The sequence below is a fragment of the Peromyscus leucopus genome, chromosome 6 (genome assembly GCF_004664715.2).
Source record: "Peromyscus leucopus breed LL Stock chromosome 6, UCI_PerLeu_2.1, whole genome shotgun sequence".
Classification (NCBI taxonomy): Eukaryota; Metazoa; Chordata; class Mammalia; order Rodentia; family Cricetidae; genus Peromyscus; species Peromyscus leucopus.
Window position 1 is genome coordinate 75,618,347 of NC_051068.1, and position 22,914 is coordinate 75,641,260.

A 22,914-nucleotide genomic window follows, 5' to 3' on the forward strand; every position below is an offset into this window, starting at 1 on the left:
AGGAATGGGCTCTGCCTTGGTGACTTTGGCTCTGCCTTGACCTTTGTGGCCAGCAAAGCTGCTCTGGGAGCTTCGGGGTATGCAGCGGATAGGGACTGGGAGGAGATCGGATGGCAGGTATTTGAAAGCGGCCTTGGATTAACTGTCTTCTGGCATCCTTCTGCAATCGATGGGCAGGTTGTTGTGGCCTGTGAAGGCACCGGCTGTCACAGTGCTTGCCATCCTGTCTGCCCCGTGATTCTTGCCTCTGCTCCCTCTGTCTTGCTGAGCACTGGCTGCAGGCGAAGGCTTTTAGAGCCACAAGGCAGGGTGGATTTCTTCCCGGCAGCAGTCACTCAGGACCCGGGAGGAGACGGCTCCCAGGACACCCTGTGTCCTCCTGTCTCTTGTCCACATGTCCCTTGTATCTCTCCTGCCGACTGTCTACCCTCCTCTTCCCCCATCCCAGCCGTGACTGCTCTAGCTGAGGCCTCAGCAGCTCTAGACTTGATCATCCCTTCTCGAACCATCTTCTAAGACGCCGTTTGAAGTGCACGCCCCCTGCCTCTCCTCCTCAGTGGTCCTCCACTGTGCACAGGCTGAAGCTCACAGGTTGTCAGCCAGCCTCCGGGCCCCCAGCCGGATCTGGCTGCTCTCTGCCGCCCTTCCTGGTTTTCCTCTATGCCCGTGTGCACCTGCCACCCAGCAATGTTCCGCTTGTCCTCTGGACCTCCAGCCCCCCACGGTGGCTCTTTTGTCTTTAGGCTACCTTCTGGTGAGATCCGGTGTCCCTGTGTGGAAATACCAATTTCCTGAATCTAAGCCTGGCCCCCACCTCACGCCCCTCACTTCTGTGAAGTCTTTCCCCACCCCCTCTCCTTCCCTATCCCTTGTTCAGCAAGGACTCCTCACTTTGTCGTCCGTATGTCCTTCAAAGCACCATGTATATGCCTTTTCTCCTTCCTAGACCGGGGCTGTGGCCTTGGAGTTTGGCCCCTTAGCATCTCGTTCAGCAAAGAAGCAGCACCGTAAGTATTTGTGGAAGGAATGATCTGAACTTGGCGTCTCAGAGCCTCTCTTATGTCACCTGTAAAATGGGAACAGCACACATTTCTACCAAATGCTTGTGCAGTTGACAGAGGAGGCTCCCGTGGAAGTCCTAGCGTATTACATGGTGGCGTCTGGAAGGACAGGTCCTCAGCCCCCATTTCTCCTTCCGGTGAGAAGTTGGGAGAAGTAGGGGCGTGCCTCTGGGGAGTGGGTGAAGTGTGGAAAGGATGTGTTTGTTGACATGAGGGGACACCCCCCTTCCCCAGTCACCTCAGACCCATGGGAACGGCAAAGCCTCCCTCTGTTCTCTCTGTACAGCTAGTGACAGTGTGTGCCGGAAATGTCACTGCAGCTTCCTCCTGCGAGATGTTTACAGCCCAAGACTGCTCCCTCACGGAGACCCCCTACTGAGATGGGCTAAACCTGCTTCCTCACTCCCTGTATGAAATAAATCCAAGTCCGTCCCAGTAATTCAGAGGAAACTCGATGACTTTCTGAGCTGCTGCTGGCGTGTCTCCACCCCGTCCCAGCTTGTCTGTTCATGTCTGTATTTGTCCTTTCTTCACCCCATGTTCTCCTAGTCCAGTTTCCAGGATCCAGCTTCACGGGTCACACTTTTAATCCCAGCACTCAGGAGGCTGAGGCAGGCTGATTTCTGTGAGGAGGACAGCCTGGTTCCAGGCCAGCCAGGGCTAGTAACACTCTATCTCAATGCCCCCAGCCCCTCCACCCCCCCTAAAAAAATAAAAAATAAAAATCCCACCAGGAACCAAGTCATGGCCAGGACGGCTTGTTTCAAGATAATGGCTCTCATATTTTTTTGTTGCCTCCCAGAGAAAGCTTAATCTACCTGAAATAGTAGGGTGCACCGTGGGGAGCCCCTTATGGAATCTGAGCCGAGTCTGCATCGCGGAGGGTGGAGGCTTTGAGCCCTCACTGCTGGGTTGGTCCCTGCTGCAGATGTTCACAACCCCAGTCCTGCCATCTCGGGTCCCGCAGGGCCCTCACACTCAGCAGGGCTTTAGAACGAGCCCCGCAGCGTGTGTCACATCCCTGGCCCTGTCACAGTCAGCCCGAGGAAGCCTGCATATTAATTCTCTGCCTTCTGCTTTCTCAGGACTCCTCGGGCCATCTGCCATTCAGGTGCCCTCTTGATGTCCTGGAAGGCTAATCTGAATCCGGGCTCCTGGTGTCTCTTAATGCTGCTTGGAGGCATCCGATTGGGACATGCCAACAGCAGAGATGTGGTCGAAGGCTCAGAAAGGATCAACGTGGAATTGAAAGTTTAATAACTCAGAAAATAAGGAGTTTATGGAGAGCGACTAAGCTTGAAAAAAAAAATATGAGTAAAGGAGGTCATGTCTGTTCACACAGGTCCCCAGCATAGAATCTGAGCAGAGGGCAGCTGACACCCGCACACCTGCCCCGCCCCCCTGGCCAGGCTGGCCCCAGCCATCCCTTTCTCCTAGCTCTGCTCTCCTGTCCCACCTCAAGCCTTTGGTCACAATTCCTGTCACATTTACTCCACCTCAGGGTAGTCTGCATCAGAATACTGCCTCCTTTTGTGGGTTCTACAAAGCAGGTGATTGGAGAGCTTGGCTGTGATCCATTGCTGTGAATTAGAGAACACAGTGCAGCGAAGAAGCCCATCCTTTGTTACTCATTCATTTCTCTACAGATGCTGTAGAAGGCCTAAAGCCCAATAGCCTTCCTCCATGCATTTGGATGTGGGGGAGTGGTGTTTTTTTTTTTTTTTTTTTTTTTTTTTCAGATTTATTTATTTATGTATACAGTGTTCTGTTTGCATGTGTCCCTGCACACCAGAAGAGGGCACCAGATCTCATTACAGATGGTTGTGCGCCACCATATGGGTGCTGGGAATTGAACTCAGGACCTCTGGAAGAACAGTCAGTGTTCTTAACCTCTGAGCCATCTCTCCAGCCCTTTTTTTTGTTTTGTTTTGTTTTTTTAAAAATGCTTTCAACTCTTTTTATAACTTCTTTTTCCCCCTTCTACTTGGTAACATGCTTTAAGCATTTTCAGATGTTTATATATTTTCTCTGTGTTGTTTTTTTTTTTTTTTTTTTTTGAGGGGTAGAGGTGGGAAATTGTTAGGGACTGAACCCAGGCATACTGGGCAAGCACTCTCCTGCAGAGCTAACCCCCCAGGATCTTTTCTGTGATTTTTAGTGGCCAGGTCACTAGTGAAGGGATGCTGTGATTTCCTCAATACATTCCTTGGTTTACCTTTATTTGTTCCAAGGAGTTGAGACAAGGTCCCACTTTGCAGCCCAGGCTGGCCTCCAACTCTTGATCCTTCTGCCTGGCTTCCAAGTGCTGGGCTTCCAGGTGTGTACCACCAAGCAAGCCCGTCTGAGTTATTTCTTGGTGGACCTCTTCTTTCTCTTGGGCGCTCCTCCCATGGTGCAGTCTGAAACTTTCACCCATCCTGGCCCCATGTATCCGCTGCTTTCTTGTCTGGGTTGCTGCAGAATTCACCTCTGCCTGGGGTTACTTTGTGTATCTGTGATGCTGACTACTTTGTGTTCAGCAGAAGAACAAGCCAGATGGGCCCAGAGCTCACTACCAATGTGTAGTCATGCTCTGTGCACCTTCCTTGACTTGTGCGATCCCAGGGCTTCCCACAGAGGAGGGCAGTGTGCAGCAGCCTGGACCACCAGCAGTGGACACCAGGGATGAGGGGAGGGAGAATGATGAGTGTCACCATAAGCCACAGGTGCGTGGCAATTCCCCCAGGATCGGTGCCAGGGCTCGAGACTGTTTATTTTTAGTTCAGATCAGAGATTGCTCTCTGGAAAACGCTAAGTGTGTTTCAGGGGCCTAACCACCCGTGCTTAAATCCCTGCCCTAAGCAGTTAAGTCTGGTTGACAAGGCTCCAGGTGCCCATCTGACCACACACTGCTTGACCTGGATAGACCCAATACATGCCACAACGGATGCATGATTTTGAGGACAGTTTTAAAAGAAAATGCTTGGGGGAACCCCCAAACTGAGCCATTGAGTTAAGGTTCCTGTTGCACAGCTTAGAGACCTGGAAGCCAGGGTGGAGGGGAGTACAGACCCCACAGAGTTGTTCCCTGACTTCCACACACATGCCATCACACATTCATACATGTAACAACAACTAATGACCATGCTGTAAGCTGCCTGGATATCGGAGCTTGGCCTAGAGAATTTGTAGACGCCACCGTCGCAGCAGTGAGCATGTGTGAGCAGAGCCCTTGGAGCTCACACTGGCTGGGTGAAGGACATGCCCTCGAGGGCAGAGTGTTGGGGATCCCCGCTGGTAGGGAAACAATCCTTGTGAGGTGAAGATGGAAACTTGGGTCAGCGTACTTTAGCAGGACCAGGGTCAACACTTCTAGAGTCTGACCTTGCGGTTTATTTTTCTTACACACTTAAGCATAGTAAAACTTTGGGGAGAGGTTTCCATGTGACAGTTTTCAGAACAAAGCTTCAGGCATTGCTACACAGAAACTCCCTAGCAAAATAGCAAAGCACCTTTGTTTGTTTTGTTTTGTTTTTTGAGACAGGGTTTCTCTGTGTAGCTTTGCACCTTTCCTGGAACTCACTCTGTAGCTTAGGCGGGCCTCGAACTCACAGAGATCCGCCTGCCTCTGCCTCCCGAGTGCTGGGATTAAAAGTGTGCGCCACCACCGCCCGCGAAGCACCTTTGACCTTTACAATAAGAATGAGTTCTATTGGCTGATAAACAGAGCTGAGAACAAGGCCTAAGGAGGAAGGATTTGTAATAATCATGAGGATAGATTCTATTTTTGGAGGATACAGAGTGCTTGGGACCTCTTTCTTTCTGGTGGGTTCTACTCACTGAGAGAAAGCTCAGGATCAGGGCCTACACAATGCTCAAGATTGTGGGGCATTCAGGAAGGCTGGCTCCATAGAATAGTAAAAAGATCACCAGGTTACACAACACCCACTCCAGCCTTCCCAGTGACCGGGCTTCAGCCATCTTCTTCCTCTGGAGAAAATAGATCTGTGTGTTCAACAAGCCTGGTTCTGCCAATGCTTTCTCTAAACTGGGGGACAGACGCTTGGATGAGCAGGGGTCCATACAGAGCCTTCCTCCCGTGATCCTTTGGGCTGCTCAGAAATCCTGCCGTGCATCTTCTCATACATACCGTCTGCTTTCTGTCCTCCAGACTTCTCCCTTCCCCTCAGATACCTGGTGGTTATCGGTATCCCTGGTCTTCCCACCTGACTACTGAGAGGCCCACTTCGCACTTCCAGGGGACCAGAGGGACCTTGTCGGGAAGGCACTGGCTAGCAGAGCCTGCCATGGAGTGAGAAGAGCACTGGAGATGTGCACAGGGGAGTGTTTGAGAGGGAGAGGGCCTTCCTGGAGTAGGAACTGCTCGGCTCCTCTGACCGTCCCTACTGAGAGCCTACGCCTTCCTTGAGGGCCGTATACCCCAGTAGTTCTCACTCTCCTGCCTGGGTACCAGGGGACAGAATGAAGACATTGTGTTGATGGATGTGGCAGACTGGGATCCCCCAGTTTCCTGGAGCAGTGGCCACCTCTTCATAGCCAGGCCTTGTTCCTGAAGCCGTTGGAAAAGCCCCTCCCTGCCTGCTGCCTCGCTCTGCTGCCTGAGTGAGTGACGTTTTGACACTGCTCAGGGAAGTCGTGTGTCGCCCCCCCGCCCCCCAGCCTGTTTTCAGCAAGGGCTGGTCCCAGCAGCTTCTTCTAGTGTCCACGTTGGGCATCAAACATTGTGGGCATGCAGATGATACCCTGCATCTTTTGGGAGGACGCACAGGAGGGACTCAATGCCGGAAGCTGAGGAGGAGTTGGTTCTTCTGGGCATCCTTGTTCGGGTGGGGTGGTGGGACCAGTAAAGAGGCAGACACATGACAGAGACTTTGCCAGAGACAGAGAATCCGGGGAGACTGGAGTCCAAAGCCTGAAACAGTGACAGCGGGCGTTGGGGATGCCCTGTGACAGGGAGCCTGGCGTGTGCTGGTTCTCTGTGGCAGTCCTTTACAGGAAGTCACACTGAGCTTGTGGTCCATGACACACGAGAGCAGTGCCACGAGGCTGCCCTTTGCAGCAAGCAGCCCAATCCCAGCCCATTGCCGTCATTTCTGAGACCAGAGAGAGCGGGCAGGGTAATTATGAGGCGTGCATTTACAGGCAAGTAATCTGATCCCATCTTTTAATTTCCCCTCCATCCAGAAAAGAGAAAGCATTCGGATACTTACATTCAGACAGAAACACTGTGATTGACTGCTGCATTGACTCCAAGTGGGGTGGAGGGAAGTGTCTACCCTATGGCTGTGGGCACTGGGTTGGCAACAGGCTACAGATTGTCCACTGATGCTGATCCTTCTGGAACCTTCTTTCCTGCCGTTTTTTAGCATGGGTGTAAGGGGGAGAGAGGGATGAGAGAGGGAAGTGGAACTCTGGGCTGCTTCCCTTACCTCTTCAGGAGGGACAGAATTGAGAGTGCAGGGGGAGGGTGGTCTTTGGGCTGTGTGATGCTGAACCCGTCACCGGTGGAAAGAGCGAGGTCCTCTGGAAGGGAGCCTGAGCAGCAGAAAGGCGGTTCTGGCTTTGGGGATGGTCCTTTACTGGAACTCACACTAAGTGGTCACTGAGACAGAATCAGGGGAATTGCGTCAATTCAGATGAGAAAGGACAAGCACATTATAAAGGGTTGTCAGTAATAAGAAAAAATATGTACACATGTACATGACCCAAATACTTATCATTATAAGATGACCCTGTGATGGAATATTATAGCCATATAAAGGAGCATACATCTTTATAAAGTATATTTAATTTTTTAAATATTTCTTTTCCTGCATGTATGTATGTGCATCACATGCATGCCTGGTATCTACAGAGGCAGAAAAGGGTGCTGGATCCCTTGGGAGTGGAGTCATGGCCAGTTGTGAGCCACCTGGGAATTGAACTGGGATCCTCTGCAAGAGCAGCCAGTGCTCTTAACCGCTGAGCCGTCTCTCCAGCCCCTAAAGTATAATGTTAGTGAAAATTCTGAGCAATACTGTGTGTTTTCAGTGGTTATATACACACGGCCCTGTATCAAAGGTCTGAGAGAGCTGTCCCTGAGGTAACATTTGTGACGATCTGAGCAGATGAAGAGGAGCAGGATCAGTATAATGATCAGAAGACTTTGTGACATTCTGATTTAAAAACCAAAAAAAAAAAAAAAAAAAAAAAGCGAATCCAGTCTTCTGGCCTAAGAATACAGCGACTCCAGTGTTCCAAGGCCGTGGGTTAGCAGCGACACAACTCCAGTGTTCTCTCATGAGGGACTGCATGGGCATCCGTGTGTGACGGGCCGGGTGCTGGTCACTCAGCAGTACAGGTGTCGGGGACATGGAATCATCTGAGGCAAAGTGAACCATTGGTAGTTACACCTTCTTAGAAGTGGCATTAATATTTAACATTTATTAATCATCTTTAGGCCATTTCTATTTTAGGCACCACGGGAGGAGATTCACATTTTTTTTTAAAGACTGAAAAGATGAATGGATGAGACTCGTGCCCTTGAGTCCCTCAGCAGGCCGGGTCTCCTGCTGAGTCCCTTGCCTGTTCATTTGGTGTCCCTGCCTCTAGCCTTGCCCTCTGCTCTGTCTTCCAGCGGCCCCAAGAGCGATGATTCAGAAACAGGCATCTGATCCATCTCCCTGTTTACCTCTGCGCCTTCCTCAGTTCTTCTCCAGTCCCGGAGGAAGGTTGCCTTTGGTAATGTCTCTCCGTGCCCTCTCCCAGCTGAAACTGAAGGGCCCCATGGTCGTAGGACAGACCCAGGCCAGCTTCCTGCTCAGCCCGGAATTGCAGCCATGCTTCCATGTGGCATGCCCTGCTCCACATCCTTCGAAACCGTCCAGCTGCCGCTGTGGCTGTGAAGCGGTTTTGGACCAGGCCGAGAGGGTGTCACTGGGCACCTCGCTGATGACATCATTCCCTGTTGGATTATAATAGTCAGCATCATTTCTATCAGGAATATCAGCTTAGACGAACCCGCTTGACCTCCCCTTCCCTCATAGTGCTGTCTTGGTATCCATCATCTGATAGGTTCTGAAGACACCGTGAGTGAAAGCAGAGCATGTGCACCGGTTATCTTTGCGGCGTAACAAATCAGCCCAAGACGAAGCCGTTTAAAACGGTCACTGTGTCGAGTTTACAGGATCTGTGGATGGGGCGGAGCACAGCGGCCTTGGCTGAGGCCTTAGCCGGGAGGTGCCTATGTATGGGAGGTAGATTGCAGACTTTGATCGCATGTGTCACCCCTGATCCCATTTCCCCCCCATGTGTCCCACCTTGCCCACCTCTGTTCTCTTCCGAAGGGTCCTTTCTGATGACAGCGAGGACTCAGGTCCTGGTCCACGTGCCCGTGGCTTCACACAGTGAGCCTTGGCTGTCTTCGCACCCCACGGGTCGTATCTAGACCTTGGTTAGCCTGTCTCTGCGTGGGCATGGCACGGACCTCTCCATAACCTTCATTTTTAATGTACTGTTTCAGTGCAGGTCATTCAGCCCCACGCTGCTTCCCACCCTCCGGCCCTCAGGCTCTGTCTCTCTACCGCAACGGCACTAAGCGGGTTATCTCTCCTAACTTGCTGTGAGGGTTACATCGGGTCACCTGTGAGGAGTAGGTAGAACAGTGCCACACACTGTTCAGGGCTCAGTGAGTCCAGCTGACTTGTGTCTGCCTGTCCCCTGACCTGGAAGGCCTTCTGACAGAGGATGGGTTTAGCTTATCCCCACTTCCGGTCCTCCCTTGGCCAAAGGCTCACAGTTGGGACTCCTCAGATGCTGTCACTGAGGTGTTGGTTGACACACCCTTTGGGTCCTTTCCTATCTGGAGATTGTCTTGACTCGCTTGGCTGGCCGGGTTTAGGTTCCCCTCGACATCTGGAGTTCTCTGGGTTCCCCGTCATTTCCTTCAGGGCTAACTAGGCGAGGAGGCAGATAGGTGCTTTATCACTTATCTCCGATTCTCACCGAGCCACGGCGCCGGGAAAAGCCATTAGTCATGTTCTAATGTCATGGAGAAAGTTACTTACCCTTGAAGACCATTTCCTCCTCTGGTAAGTGTAGCTATAATGAAATCGACCTCATTCAGTCGAGGATGAGTCCAGGTGAAGTGACGTGCACAAAACTGAGGGCAGGGCCCTTCACTGGCCTCGTTCATCTTCATCTTCAAATGCCATGTACTTGCTAATTTAAAAACTGGAGAAAAATGAGAAAGTGGGGGGGCAGGGGGTGCTGCTGTTCTTGTAACAGGTGAGAGGCAGCCCTGCCCTCACTACTCAGCGGCTCAATACTGTATTGCAAGTGCTTTGTTATTTTCTAGGGACAGGGTTTCCAACGTATTTCACTGTGTACATAATGCTGTTTTGCATCTTTAACCCAAAGTTAAACATTAATGTTCCTTTTAATACTCCTGTACTTAGAGCTTTTGTGAGACCCATTTTTAGATCGATATCTCATATTGGTAGAAGTGAGATGAAATTTTAAAATACTCATTTGTTGGCTTTCAAGTATTATTTGCTCTTCAGGGTTCCCCAGGAGACTGATAGATGGTGCATTACATCATTCCTTTACTTCATTTCTATGCATGCATGTATGTGTGTGTGTATGTATTCATTCATGTATGTGTGTGTATGTGTGTGTGCACCTGTCAACCTTGTGGTTTGTCCCACAAGCACCGCCAGCCTTTATTATTTTTTATTTTGAATTTCATTTTATGTGTATGGGTGTTGTGCCTGCATGTCTGACTGTATACCTTGTGCATGCCTGGTGTCTGCGGAGGTCAGAAGAGACTGTTGGATTCCCCTGGAACTAGAGCTAATAGATGGTTGTCAGCTACCACGTGGGTGCTGGGAATTGAACCCACATCCTCGGAGAAGAGCCAGTGAGCTAGCTCTCCAACCCCATCAACCCTGGTTTTTGAGATCGAGTCTTTCACTGGCCTGTAGCTCCCCAGGTCGGTGGTCTAGACTGGCTGGAGAGCAGGGCCCAGGGGCCTGCCCATCTCCACCTCCCCCAAACTGGATTACAAGTGGGCATTGCCACACCCAGCCTTTTGTTTGTTTGTTTTTTAATGTGTGTTCTGGGCATCAAAACTGAGTCCTCATGCTTGTGTGTCAGGCACTTTGCTGACTGAGCCGTCACTCAAGCCGTATTCTAGGTATTTCGGTAAATCGGTGGGCCTGAGTCCCCTGTAGAGTCCTGAGTGTTGAGTAAGCATTGAGGGGTGAGGCTTGAGCTCAGTTCCTCAAGCTCGGGCACCAAGTGCTTGGCTGACGGAGCTATCACGCATTCACATAGCCCAGATGTTTGAATAAGTGCTCAGTCATACATCCTGAACATAAAAAGCTGGATCCTTCCATGAGAGATGTATTTCCTTGAATCCCAAGGCATGTTTCAAGAATCGAATGTGAAGTGTGTTGGCCACTCCCTGGTCATGGACTGCTGAGTCATGTCTCCCAGGGCCAGGCTCACTAGGTTGAACGTGGTTAATATGGACGTACCCTTGGACAAACATGTCTTGACATTTGGGTTGTGAGCCCAGCCTTTAACGCCCGAACCATCTCTCCAGCTCCAGACAGGAATGCCTTGAAAGCCGGTCAGGTGACTCACAGTGTGTGTTTCTGTGGCTGGAGACTCCACCTGCCCACAGACCATGGCTCTTTAGGGCTTGAATAATTCTTTGGAGGGTCTTTTAAAATGGGCTTTTCCCCTAGAATATATAAATAATGTATGAGGTGTCGTTTTATATTTAATCTTAGGCTTGGAAGGAGTCTTTGTTATGTATTGGCTCAGGATAACTTAGCCCTCACTAATAACAGCAACAGATGTTTACAGTTTCAGGGCAGCAGTGGTGGGGGTGGAGTGTCTCTGTGACTCAGGAATTCAGTAGTATTTCAGGTTTGGGGTCTCCCAGGAAGAGACAGTCTTCTCTGGGCCAGCCAGCTGGCCTGTGAAGATTGGGTATGGCTGGAAGATCCACTCTTGGTGACTGTCAGCTGCCAGCAGGTTAGTGTTGGCTGGTGGCACCGAGCCTCAGGTGGGCCCCCATCTGCTGCTTTGATGTCCCCACACAGAATATGTGACCTGAGAGTAGAGAGAGAGAGAGAGATCCACCCTCAGAAGTCAGGTGCATTGCTTCTGAGTTTCCTGTGTCCCCACAGGCCAGCCCTACTCAGCATATTGGGCAAGGTATGGAGCCCCTAGTGCAAGGGCTTTGGGCCTGTTTGGACACCGTCCTCCTGGCACAATGTGTTCATGAACCTAGAAGGCATCCTAACCCACCACTGAGGTGGTCGTCGTCGTCGTCTTCTTCTTCTTCTTCTTCTTCTTCTTCTTCTTCTTCTTCTTCTTCTTCTTCTTCTTCTTCTCTTCCTCCTCCTCCTCCTCCTCCTCCTCCTCCTCCTCTTCTTCTTCTTCTTCCTCTCTTCTCTCTCTCTCTCTTCTCTCTTCTCTCTTCTCTCTTCTCTCTCTCTCTCTCTCTCGGCAGAGTCTCATTGTAACTCTGACTGGCCTGGAACTAGCTAGGTAGGCCAGGCTGGCCTCGAACTCACAGATATTTGACTGTTATTGCCTCTACCTCCTGAGAGTGTTGGGATTAAAGGTGTGCACCACTGCTCCTGGCCATCACTGAGGGTTTCTGTGTAGGGTTTTGTTACATGGGCATGCCTCTTTAAATCAGTGGCTGCTGGTGGTTGAACTTAGTCTCTAGCCCCGTCCTGTTCCTACAGATCTCAGATGGAGCTGAAATTTCCAACCTGCTACTCATGGCCACCTTTGGAAACTCTAAGGGCTTGGTTTCATTAGTCACCTTGAGTCATCTCATTAGCACAAATTCTGATATGGTTGGAAGAGGCTCGTTGGGTATCAGAAGCCCTCTGTCATTAATATAGCAAGGGCATTAGGAGCTCAGGACTTAGGGCTTCAACCAAGTGTACGAAGTGTATGCATATATATCACACACACATATGTATATATACACACACACAATATAGACATTTCATACAAATGTTTATTATTCTATACTAGTAACTAAAGATAATTTTTTTTTTTTTTTTTTTTTTTTTTTTTTTTTTTTCGAGACAGGGTTTCTCTGCATAGCTTTGCGCTTTCCTGAGCTCACTTGTAGCCAGGCTGCCTCGAACTCACAGAGATCTGCCTGGCTCTGCCTCCCGATTGCTCGGATTAAAGGCGTGCGCCACCACCGGCCGGCATATTTTATACTGCAGTCAGGTATCATTTTTATTTTGGTGTAAAGCTTTGGTTCATACTCTGCAGAGGAGTGCAGTATAAAAGGGAATAAATAAAATCACTTGTCATTCTATGGCCAGTATTTATTTTCTAGTCCATTTTACATGGTTATATATGATATTCAGTCTTTCTTTTCTCATTGCAGAATTGCTATTTGCCTATTACAAAGAAATCTGAAGAGTACAGAATGCCTGAAGTTGTAGTTATTATTATTTATTTAAAATTATGATTATCATTTTTTTTTAAAAAGGTCCTCTTGGGGAGGAACCTGCTGTTGTAGACTAAGAAAGGAGATGGCCAGATGGATGCCTTGGGCCGAGTTGGGTACCTGGTCTGTTTGAAGGCAGCAGAAACTTTCCAGGACATTGCGAGTGTGGAGTGTGGAAGGGGAATTAGTCTAGAGAGAAGAAAGTTCAGTTTATTTCTGTACTAAGTACTTCTTGCTAGGTAATGGTCATGCATGCCTGTAACCCCAGCATTTGAGAGGCTGAGACAGGAGGATTGCCAAAAGTTCAAAACTAGCCTTGCTAACTAATCAACAAGACCCATCTGAAAACAAACAAACAAACAAACAAACAATCCCACTTCTTAAGAAGAGCCTGTTTTCAGGTATGAAGAGCTGTTTGTTAGGGAATGACAGAGATGATTGATAAAGAGGTATGGCTTTAACGTACAGGACGGTGTTTGTTTATTTGTCAGGATTGATTGTAATCTGCTGCTGGTCTGGATGAGTTGTTCTGACCCTGTTGCCCTGCTCATTCAGGCACTTAACACTGTTTACCCTTTGTGGGGGTTGGGGTGTAGGCTCTGTGCTTGTGTAAGGTCTGTGAGCTGAACGCACGCTGGTTAAGCTCATTATCATGTATTGCATCAGATGGGGCTCAGCTGTTTTCTTTGGACAAGAAAAAACAGGAGAATGGCACTTTGTGGAATCTTCCAAACCCAGAGCTTACACTGTTGAGAGCTTTCAGTTGGGATGTGTCCATTCATCGGGGCACCTGACTGGCTCGATTCAGAAAAGAGACATCTTAAGGCTGACAGTTCTTTGTGAGTGTATTCGTGCTCACGTGAGTGTGCACTCGAGGCTAGCATTCAACATCGGATGTCTTCCTTGATTGCTTTCAGCTTTATTTCCTCTGAGACAGGCTCTCTTACTGAGCCTGGAGCTTGCCGATTCTGCTAGACTGACTGCACCTTCCCAGCACTGGAATCACAGGCCTGTGCTGCTGTATCAGCTTGTACATGGGGAATGGGAATCTGAACTCAGGTTCTTATGCTTGTATGGCCAATGAAGCCATTTCCTCAACCCCAAAGCAGACAGTTCTAAGTCTGATATACATATTCAGGATTACATGGGGGCAATTAAAAATCCTGATGCCTAAGCTGCACTTCATGGGGCTGGTGAGATGGTAAGGACACGTGCCATCAAGCCTGTGACCTGAGTTCCATCCCTGGGAACCACGCGGTGCTAGGAGAGAACTAATTCCCCCAGGCTGCAGCCCAGATGGATGACATCATCGGAGGCATCAAGGCACTGTTAGTTTTTGAAGCTTCCCCTACCTCCGTGTCTCTGTGATTCCATGTGGGTCCAAAGATGAGAAGCAGTTCATCTAGGAAGGTGCTGGCCTTCCCTGAGCTGCCCCCAGCCTTCTTTGCAGTGGGCATGGCGTGTTTGCAGCTGTTCAGTGACAGATCACTGACGTACAGAACAGACTGGATGTCAAGGAGCCCTAATGTTGTGATTGGAGTCAACTTGTTTTCCTAGTGTTGTGCATTCCAGGAGTACTCAAGTGTTTGAGTGAACTGTCACAGTGTATGTGTATGTGTGTATAAATTTCATAAAAGTTTCTCAAAACTCAAGTTAGGTGCCAAATTTTAACACTGAAAATTATTGTTAGTTGCCTTCGCTGTGGCTTTAAATATAGTAATAGCTGTCATCAAGCAGAAAGCAACAGGTTCATGTGTCACTTTGTCTTGCTTAGGTATCCTCTCCTCATGTAGGTGGGGGGGTGGGGGGATAGGTGGGGTTTTGGTTTGGGATGTGCGTGTGCACACATAGACATACATATACTTGTATGTGGAAGGGGGGAGTGTAGTTGTTTAATTACTCATGGGGGGGGGGCTGCTACCCCGCTCCCAAATAAACACACATGGAGTCTTATTCTTTCTTATAAATGCCCAGCCTTAGCTTGGCTTGTTTCTTGCCAGCTTTTCTTAACTTAAATTATCCCATCTATCTTTTGCTTTTAGCTTTTACCTTTCTTTATTTCTGTTTATCTTTTCTTTCCTTCTTATTCGTTGTCTGATTGTGTGGCTGGTTGGCTGACCCCTTCTTTTCTCTCTCTTTCATCCTCTCTTCCCAGATTCCCCTCCTGTTTATTCTCTCTGCTGCCAACCCCACCTATCCTTTCTCCTGCCTCACTATTGGCCATTCAGCTTGTTATTAGACCAATCAGGTGTTTTAGACAGACAAAGTAACACAGCGTCACAGAATTGAACAAATGCAACACACCTTTGCCTCATTAAGCAAATATTCCACAGCATAAACAAATGTAACACCTCTTAAGATAATGTTCCACAAGAGGGAAGTCAATGACGGGCATCTTCTTTCATCATCTTTTGACATCGAGGTTTTGCAGTGACCCTGGAGCTCCCCTTGCTCTCTCTGCCCACGACCCAGAAGCTGGCTAACTCTGCTGGCCAGCAAGCCCCAGGGCAGCCTCCTGTCCCTACCTTGCCAGTGCTGGGGTTCCAGATGTGGGTTACGGTGCCTAGCCAGTGGGTGCTGGGGCCTAAATTCAGCTCCTTGTGTGGTAAGACACAATAACCAACTAAGCTCTCTCCTCAACCCCTCCCTGCCCTTTGTAAAACTGTATATATAGTTCTCATTTTGCTGCTTCTGCTGAAACCAGGATGGCATTCTCTATAAGACTTTGAAACAGATACAAGTACCACAGGACTTCGCTCTGCACAGCTGGCCTTTGGGGGGGGGGGTCTGTTGTCATGCAGATTAGGCTAGCTTGCTTTTGAGGCCCAAGGGCCCCCTGGGCTGGACTGAGCTGTGTCCCACTGAGATTAGCATTATCCCACTTCCCTAGGAGCCAGTCTGCCTGAGCTAAGTTTCTGTTGGGTAAAAGGAAAGGATTCATGGGAGTAGGCTGTAGCTTTGGGTAAGTGTGCGCAGCCAAGATGTGGTCATTCACAAGAGGCTACCAAAATGACCCTGAGCAGTTACTGACCAAGATCTGTCTCTAGATCCAGGTCCATTGTGTGCTTTTTGTTGAGTATTAATTGTGTCTTAGGCTCCAAGTCGGAGGCTTTATAGACATCCAGTCTTTTTCGTCTTGCACAGGAGGAAACTGAGGCTTACAGGCCTCGAGTGACTTACACAGGGTCTCAGCTGCTAAGTGACTTCACCAGCATTGCAATGTTGTCCTCTCTGATGTCTTTCTGTAAGATGAGACCAAGGCCTGCAAACGAAAATGCGTCTGTGTCTGGTCTGAGCTGTGCTGACTCCTGAGGCCAGGCCTCAGATGCTCTTTCTGCCACACATTGCTGTCCCTGGCATCTGCCACATCCAGCTGCTGCCCAGGGAGCACGCAGAGAGGTGTCTCTCCATGTTTGAGTGGCTCAGGAATGGTCAGATATAGCAATTCATTTTCCTTCTCCTCTTCTTCCTCCTCTTCTTCTTCTTTTTTAATTTTTTAAAACAGAGTTTCTCTACACATGGCCTGGCTGTCCTGGAACTTGTTCTGTTTCTGGTCTCAGGCTGGCCTCGAACTCACAGAGATCCACCTGCCTCTGCTTCCCAAGTGCTGGGATTAAAGGCGTGCTCCACCACAGCCCAGCCAGCAATCCATTTTTTTAATTGCTGTAACAAAATCCTAAAGTGGAGTGTTTTATTTTAAAAACACTTTTTTTTTTTTTTTTTTTAAAGCCATGGTTTTAGAGACCAAAGGCCAGAGACGGTTGGTTGGCCCTGTGTGTTCTGTTTCTGGTGAGGGCCCTCTTGACCGGGCCACAACATGGTTATGTTATCCTGGCATGTACAAGAGTGAGGACCCATTTTAGAGTGAGGCAGGAAGCCGGAGATGGAGGGTTTGCTATTAGCATTGATCTCTCCAGTGGCCCCATGACCTCTTGACCTCTTGCCCTTGTCCTAGGCCCCATCTCTTAAAGGTTCCGCCCCTCTTACTTCTCTTCACCAAAGGCTTGGCTTCCAGCCGAGGACCCCTTGTGGGGCACACTTAGACCCTGTTGAAGGCACAGCAGATGGCAGGGGTTGAGAAACTTGAGTCTCCATAGTTAGGTTTTGCCCCTGCAAGAGGCAATGTGAAGGGCAAAGAGAGGGCAGGCAGAGGCGGAAGTGACCTTGGGCAGCTGTGTTGGAAACCAGGAAGCAGGGTCTTGACGGGCCAGTCAGAGCCTGGAGCCCAAGGGCGGCTGACCTTGTTTCAGGTCTTCCTATGCACTGTCCTGCTCTGCTTCGTCTGCTGGTGGGAATCTGCTCGGCTTCACTTTCCTGCTCACTCCTTATCACCCGGCAGCCATTGCGGGATCTGCTCGCCACCGTTTGCACAGGGAAAAGGAGATGCTCCTTGGGATGAGATGGAAATAAAGTGTGAGGCACAGCCCACCCCCTTCAAATAAAAAGACTCAATGACTTTCTTGGGCCAGCCCTGCTAATCATGGGAGAAACATTTAATTTCAACCAGATTACAAAGCGGTTGCTTTTATTTGTTTTTGGCTGGGTTTGTGCCAAGGATTCAACTTTTCCTGTTCATTTTATTAAAAACTTTATAAACAGCATTAATAAATAGATATAAAACTGCCGTATAAATGACAGAGAGACCAAATGAAATTCACAAGGGTCACTGTTGAATAAGTAACAGAGCCACGTCCTTGTGCGATCAAATTCTCATATATGCAAATGAGATACAGAGCTTTACTACAGTGTTTTAATTAATATTTATAAATCACAGGGTGCCTCGGAAAGGGCCAGTAACCTATTTATATTGCCATCATGTCACACAAATAACAAATCCTCCGGGGACTGCTCGCTGTTTTGCATTTGGTCAGAAAAGTAAGCACGCTGTTGTGTCTGTCTCCCTTAGGTGTGGTGTCAGCACAGCGACAGGTCACCGTCCAGGAAGGGCCCTTGTACCGCACAGAGGGCTCCCACATCACCATTTGGTGCAACGTGAGTGGCTACCAGGGTCCCTCGGAGCAGAACTTCCAGTGGTCCATTTACCTGCCCTCCGCCCCGCAGCGTGAAGTACAGATTGTTAGCACGGTGGACTCCTCCTTTCCGTACGCCATCTACACCCAACGAGTCCGAGGTGGGAAGATCTACGTGGAGAGAATCCAGGGGAACTCGGCCTTACTGCACATCACAGATCTGCAAGCCCGGGATGCTGGGGAGTATGAATGTCACACCCCCAACACGGATGAGCGCTACTTTGGAAGTTACAGTGCCAAGATGGACCTCGTGGGTAAGGAAGGAAGCGCTGCTCTCGAGTGGCCAATGTCCGGCCTGAGTCCCCTCTGTTGCCATGTACCTTTACTGCATACCATGTGACTGAAAAACAGATTCTTCCCCAAATGTCTTAGAATACATTAGGGAGCATGAGTGAACACGGTTTCTGGGTACACTCGTGAACACTATTTTAAGGCTGACACTTGGGAGAGTCCTCTTGAACATTAAGAACCTCAGTGGTTAACCTTTTACTGGTGAAAGGCAATAGGAGTGTATAAAGGCAAGATCCGGGCGTGGTACCTCATGCCTGTAATCCCAGCATCCAGGAGGCCGAGGCAACGGGACTGCCCTGTGGCAAGGACATTTGTGGGCGACAGTTTGGAGGCAGGGCTTGGAAGGTAAAGTGGATGAGATCAGCCGGAAGAGAGGCAAAGCCCCTATAAGAGCAAGGCAGAGCTCCCCCCTGCAGAGGCCAGGATGAAGTGACCAGAGATCCGGCAGGAGGGGCGTCAGAGGAGTGCAGCAATGTGTGTGTGTGTCCGGAGAGTTCCTGCTCACTAACCCAGTGAGTTCCAGACGCTCAGCGGGGAGAGGGAACAAGAAGGGAACGGGAGCGTTTGGAGGGATAGTAAGTGATTTTAGTGAACAACCTCGGCGGATGCTCAGACATCAGTACTGGTTCCTGTGGGAAGTGAGTGGATCCCACAGACAGAGAGTAGCTTGTGACTGAAGCTGCCTACGAGCAGTTGTGTTCCTTACTCTCCCTTCCTGTCGATAGGAGTTTAATTAATAGAAAATCCAGAGAAGAAATAGAAGGTCAGAGCGTCTTCAGCAGGCCTGCCCTTTGGACAGACAGGCACTGGAACGTCGCTGCTTAAAGCATCTTCTACTGTCCAGAGGGTCTTTCTTTAATGTGAAGTAATTGACAACACACAGGTGTCCCTGTTTGGGGGTGAAATTCCCTGGACACCATCCCCCAGAAATGATGAGCAAAAAGGACAGGTTTTGAGGTACAGGGAGTGAGTAGGGCTCTGGGTGCTTGAGACCTCCTTGGCTGCATGCTAAGAAGCTATGGATGGCCTCTCTCTCCAGATGTTCTCTGCATGCTGTAGAAGATGCCAGCTGGAAGGGTGGGAGCATTTCGTGTGGACATCTCTGGCTACCCATTGCCAGTGAGAAAGGACAAAGAACAGGCTGTTCCTGTTTGTGCCCACGTCCTGAGCTCTACCTCTCATTCCCCCAGTTAGGCAGGACGTGTTGGTGGGTCTTTGTCGATAAGGACACTGCTTTGGCTTAGTTTTCATTGCTATAATGAACCTGTACCCTAGTAAGTGGACTTTTAGCCTCAGTCTTGGGACAGGCTCTGGGAGGAAGACGTACCCTTGTTGTGACTGGGGCGCCTTTATCAGGCAGCAGAGGCAGCAGTGTGGGGGTGGCGTTTAATCCTCAGAAAGATAAAAGTCGGAAGAAAACTCCAGTGATGGGACCCAGCAGTGTCTTCGTTTATCTGAGTCCTCTGTGTCCCGTGGCTTCCTTCTGCTGTGGGCCACTTTGATGAATCCTGTGAAGGAACAGAGGAGCAGACCAGGCCTACTGGAGTCCATTCATAATCCAGCCGCTTAGAAGGCTGGAAGACCACAAATTCAAGCCCACCTTGGACAACGTAGTGAGACTTTGTCTCCAAATCCAAGAGCTGGGTCTAGGGTTGTAGCTCAGTAGTAGCGTCCTTGCCTGTTACTTATGAAGTCCTAGGTTCTGTCCCCAGGACAGTAGGGGTGAGGATGGTTTTCTCTAGTTCCACTCCCCAGTGTCCTCTGTAAGTGTCCTTCTAAGGACAGTGTACTGATGAGGTAAACTGGGAGGTGGGATGGAGAGTGGGTCAAGAAGGGAAAAGGGAAGGACTGTATAGGAATGTAAAGCCAGAAGGTCCAGGGCGTGACGTTAAGGTATCTCAGAGCAATACCAAAATGAACAGCAAATCTTATTAGACCTCAACGATTGTTCTTATATGGTATTCTCAGGGAGTTCTTTGTTGTATACATTTTCAAAATAAAATCCGTCTTTGCTCTGAGTGTCGTTAAAATACCAAGCAGGTGTCAGTGCCAAAAATATTATCTTAGCTATCATAACAGAAAAGTGTATTTAGGTTTCTATGCCTTTCGGGGTTGTCTGTGGCCTTGAATCGATTGTCAGAGCTGCTTTTGTTGAGGCTGTAACAGTGGTTTCTGTGTGGTGTAGGGCCCTAGCCTCCCGGAAGGCGAGTCTCAGATTCTGTAGCCCTGTAACCTTCCTCCGTGGGAACATTTTCTGTTACAGTGATCCCAGATTCCCTGCAGACCACAGCTGTCCCCCAGACTCTGCACAAAGTGGAACAGGACCCCCTGGAGCTCAGCTGTGAAGTGTCCACTGAGAGCGACCAGCACAGCCACCTCTCTGTATCCTGGCTTCGGCGGAAGGGTGGCGAGAAGCCTGTGGAGGTCATTGCCCTGAGCCGCGACTTCATCCTGCACTCCAGCAGCGAATACGCCCAGAGGCAGAGCCTGGGGGAGGTGCGGCTGGACAAGCTGGGGAGGACCACCTTCCGCCTCACCCTCTTCCACCTGCAGCCTTCCGACCAGGGCGAGTTCTACTGTGAGGCTGCCGAGTGGATCCAGGATCCAGATGGCTCTTGGTACGCCATGACCCGGAAGCGCTCCGAGGGTGCTATCGTCAACGTCCAGCCCACCGGTCAGTCTCTCTCTGCTTCTTGTCCTTTACCTGGTAGGGATTCAGACACTAGGAGGGTGTGGGGACACCTTGTTTGGTGACCGTAACAACAAGTAGGGGTTGGGGTGAGGTTAGAGATGACTGTAATGTAGGCTGGAGAAAACAGGTACCCAACTTCCAGTGAGTCACAGACACCTACCCGTACTGGGCCCCTGCTCATCGTCATGTTTTCTTGACAACATGGTGTCGTACATCATTTTGAATAAGAGATTTATTTTTTAAAAATGAGAGATTTTGGACTGAAGAGATGGCTCAGCCGTTAAGAGCACTGGCTGCTCTTCCAGAGGTCCTGAGTTCAATTCCCAGTAACCACATGGTGGCTCACAACCATCTGTAATGAGATCTGGTGCCCTCTTCTGGCCTGCAGGCATACATGCAGGCAGAATACTGTATACATAATAAATATTAAAAAAAAAAAAAAAAAAGAAAGAAAAAAAGAAAAAGAAAAGAAACTGCAAATAAAAATGAGAGATTTTGAAGAAAAATGTGGCCGGAGAGATGGCTGGCGAGTGACCAAGAGCACTTGTTGCTCTTGTGGTGACCCAGGTTCAATTCCTCACTCCCACATGGCAGTTCACAGCTATTGCTAACTTCAGTTCCAGGGGGTCCTTTGCCCCCTTTGGTCTCCAAGCACACATGGGATATACATATATACATGCAGCAAGATACTCACACATAAAATAAAAAATTTTAAAAATGAGAGATTTCACAGAAAATCTCTGTATCCTATACCCCTGGGCTCCCATTCCTGTTAGCCGTGGATGCCACCCAGTTTGATGATGTTTCAGTTACTGAGGCAGGGATGGCGGCCTGGCAAGCCGCAGTCCTCCACAGTGTCTCCTGGCATCTCCTGAGACCCAGGTTCTCCTCCCGGTTCTTGCACCTGCAGAGCTCCAGTGTAGAACTGACGGCAGTTGTTGGCTGCCTTGGCTGAGCTGGGCCAGGTTCCTCTACGTGGGCCTGGCTTTGGTTGGAGGGTGCTCATCAAGCTGTCACTGAGGTGGCCTGCTGAGGGCTGTTGGTCCTGAGGAGCAGAGGAAGTGTCATGTTGCCGGTGGTCGCACCCTTGTCAGACCCTGCCTCTTGTCCTTCTTGTCCTGGAGGTCGCTTACCTTGGTCCTTGCATGGGTACTGTGACATTTGAGAGCAATGCTTCGGACTCACCTAATACTAAACTTTCTGACTCATCCCTGGAGTCCCTGCTCGGAGACTGCTGGGAGCGGTAGTGGGAAGCTACGTTTCTGATGTACTTCCCTGGTCATTCTTACCTGCCTACATTTTGTCTAGCACAGCTCTGGAGGGAACAGGGCTGAGAGGATCCTCTGGACACCTGATGGGTGTGAAAGCAAAAGAAGGTTGGATTCTTGGTGAGAAGGCACACTTGATCCACACTTAGGACCAGGGCTCTTAGCGGTTTCTGGATCTTCTAATATTAAGTTTACCCAAGAGGCTTTAGTTCCTGTTTATCGTTTTTTTCCTTCCTGGTTGGTGTTAAGATCAGTGTCAAAAAAGTCTGGGCCTAATTTGGAGTCTTAATACTTTTAAATTAGGTTGCATCAGCTAATCTTCTTTATTTTAATCTTACCAATTTAGAATTAGGACATTTTTGAATTTGCCCTGCAAATATATCCAGCCTAAGCCAGCAAAGGAAAATTTTAATGGAAAAAAGAAGTGTTGATAACTTCACTGTGTGTTCCTGTTCAGGCTCAGGAGTTGCAACTCCGGCTTCCGGTCTCTTGCTTCATGTCTATTTTAATAGACGTTAGTATTTACAGCACTGAGGGTGTGGTGTGAGGCATCTGGGGATGCCAAGGTGAACGGCATTGCTCTGCGCACTTAGGGTGCTGAGTGCTGTGTGAATAGTGAAGGCTGTGTGAGCGCCACGTTTTCCCGGAGAAGACGGCTAGTACAGCACACCTGGGAATTCCAGTTCCTCTGCTGACTTGAGCTGTGTCAAGGTTGAGCAGACAGCAGCAGGAAATGCGGGAGGCATAGGTCATTTGGTAGCTGGGTGGCAGAAGAAGGTCAAGTGACCAGATGTTGAGGTCTAGATTGAGCGGTAGGGGAGGAAGAGAGAGAGAGAGCGAGATGGAGGGAGGGAGGAGGGAGGGAGGGAGGAAGGAAGAAAGGGTGGGTACTTGCAGCTACATGCTGTGAGGTGGAGCATGGGCTTGACCCTGTGGACCAGGAGTTGTCAAGTCATTCTTCTTGGAACTTCAGTGGGTGCTTGGGGGATACCAGAGAGGTGCACCTGAGTGAGTACACTTCCTCACATGCAAGTGTGGGAACCAGTGGGTAGAGCATAAGAACCTGTGTGCTCCTCTCTTGCTTCAGCCAGATGTCTGCCCT

At 49.5% G+C, this 22,914-nt stretch overlaps 1 protein-coding gene across 1 annotated transcript in view; it reads left to right on the plus strand.

Annotated features, from left to right (window-relative positions):
• Window positions 1-22,914, plus strand: part of Igsf3 (immunoglobulin superfamily member 3) — a 90,490-nt gene that overhangs the window by 34,408 nt on the left and 33,168 nt on the right. The window contains 2 exon segments of the mRNA XM_037206938.1: window positions 17,438-17,815; window positions 20,116-20,526. Coding sequence (XP_037062833.1) covers window positions 17,438-17,815; window positions 20,116-20,526 — 789 coding nt within the window.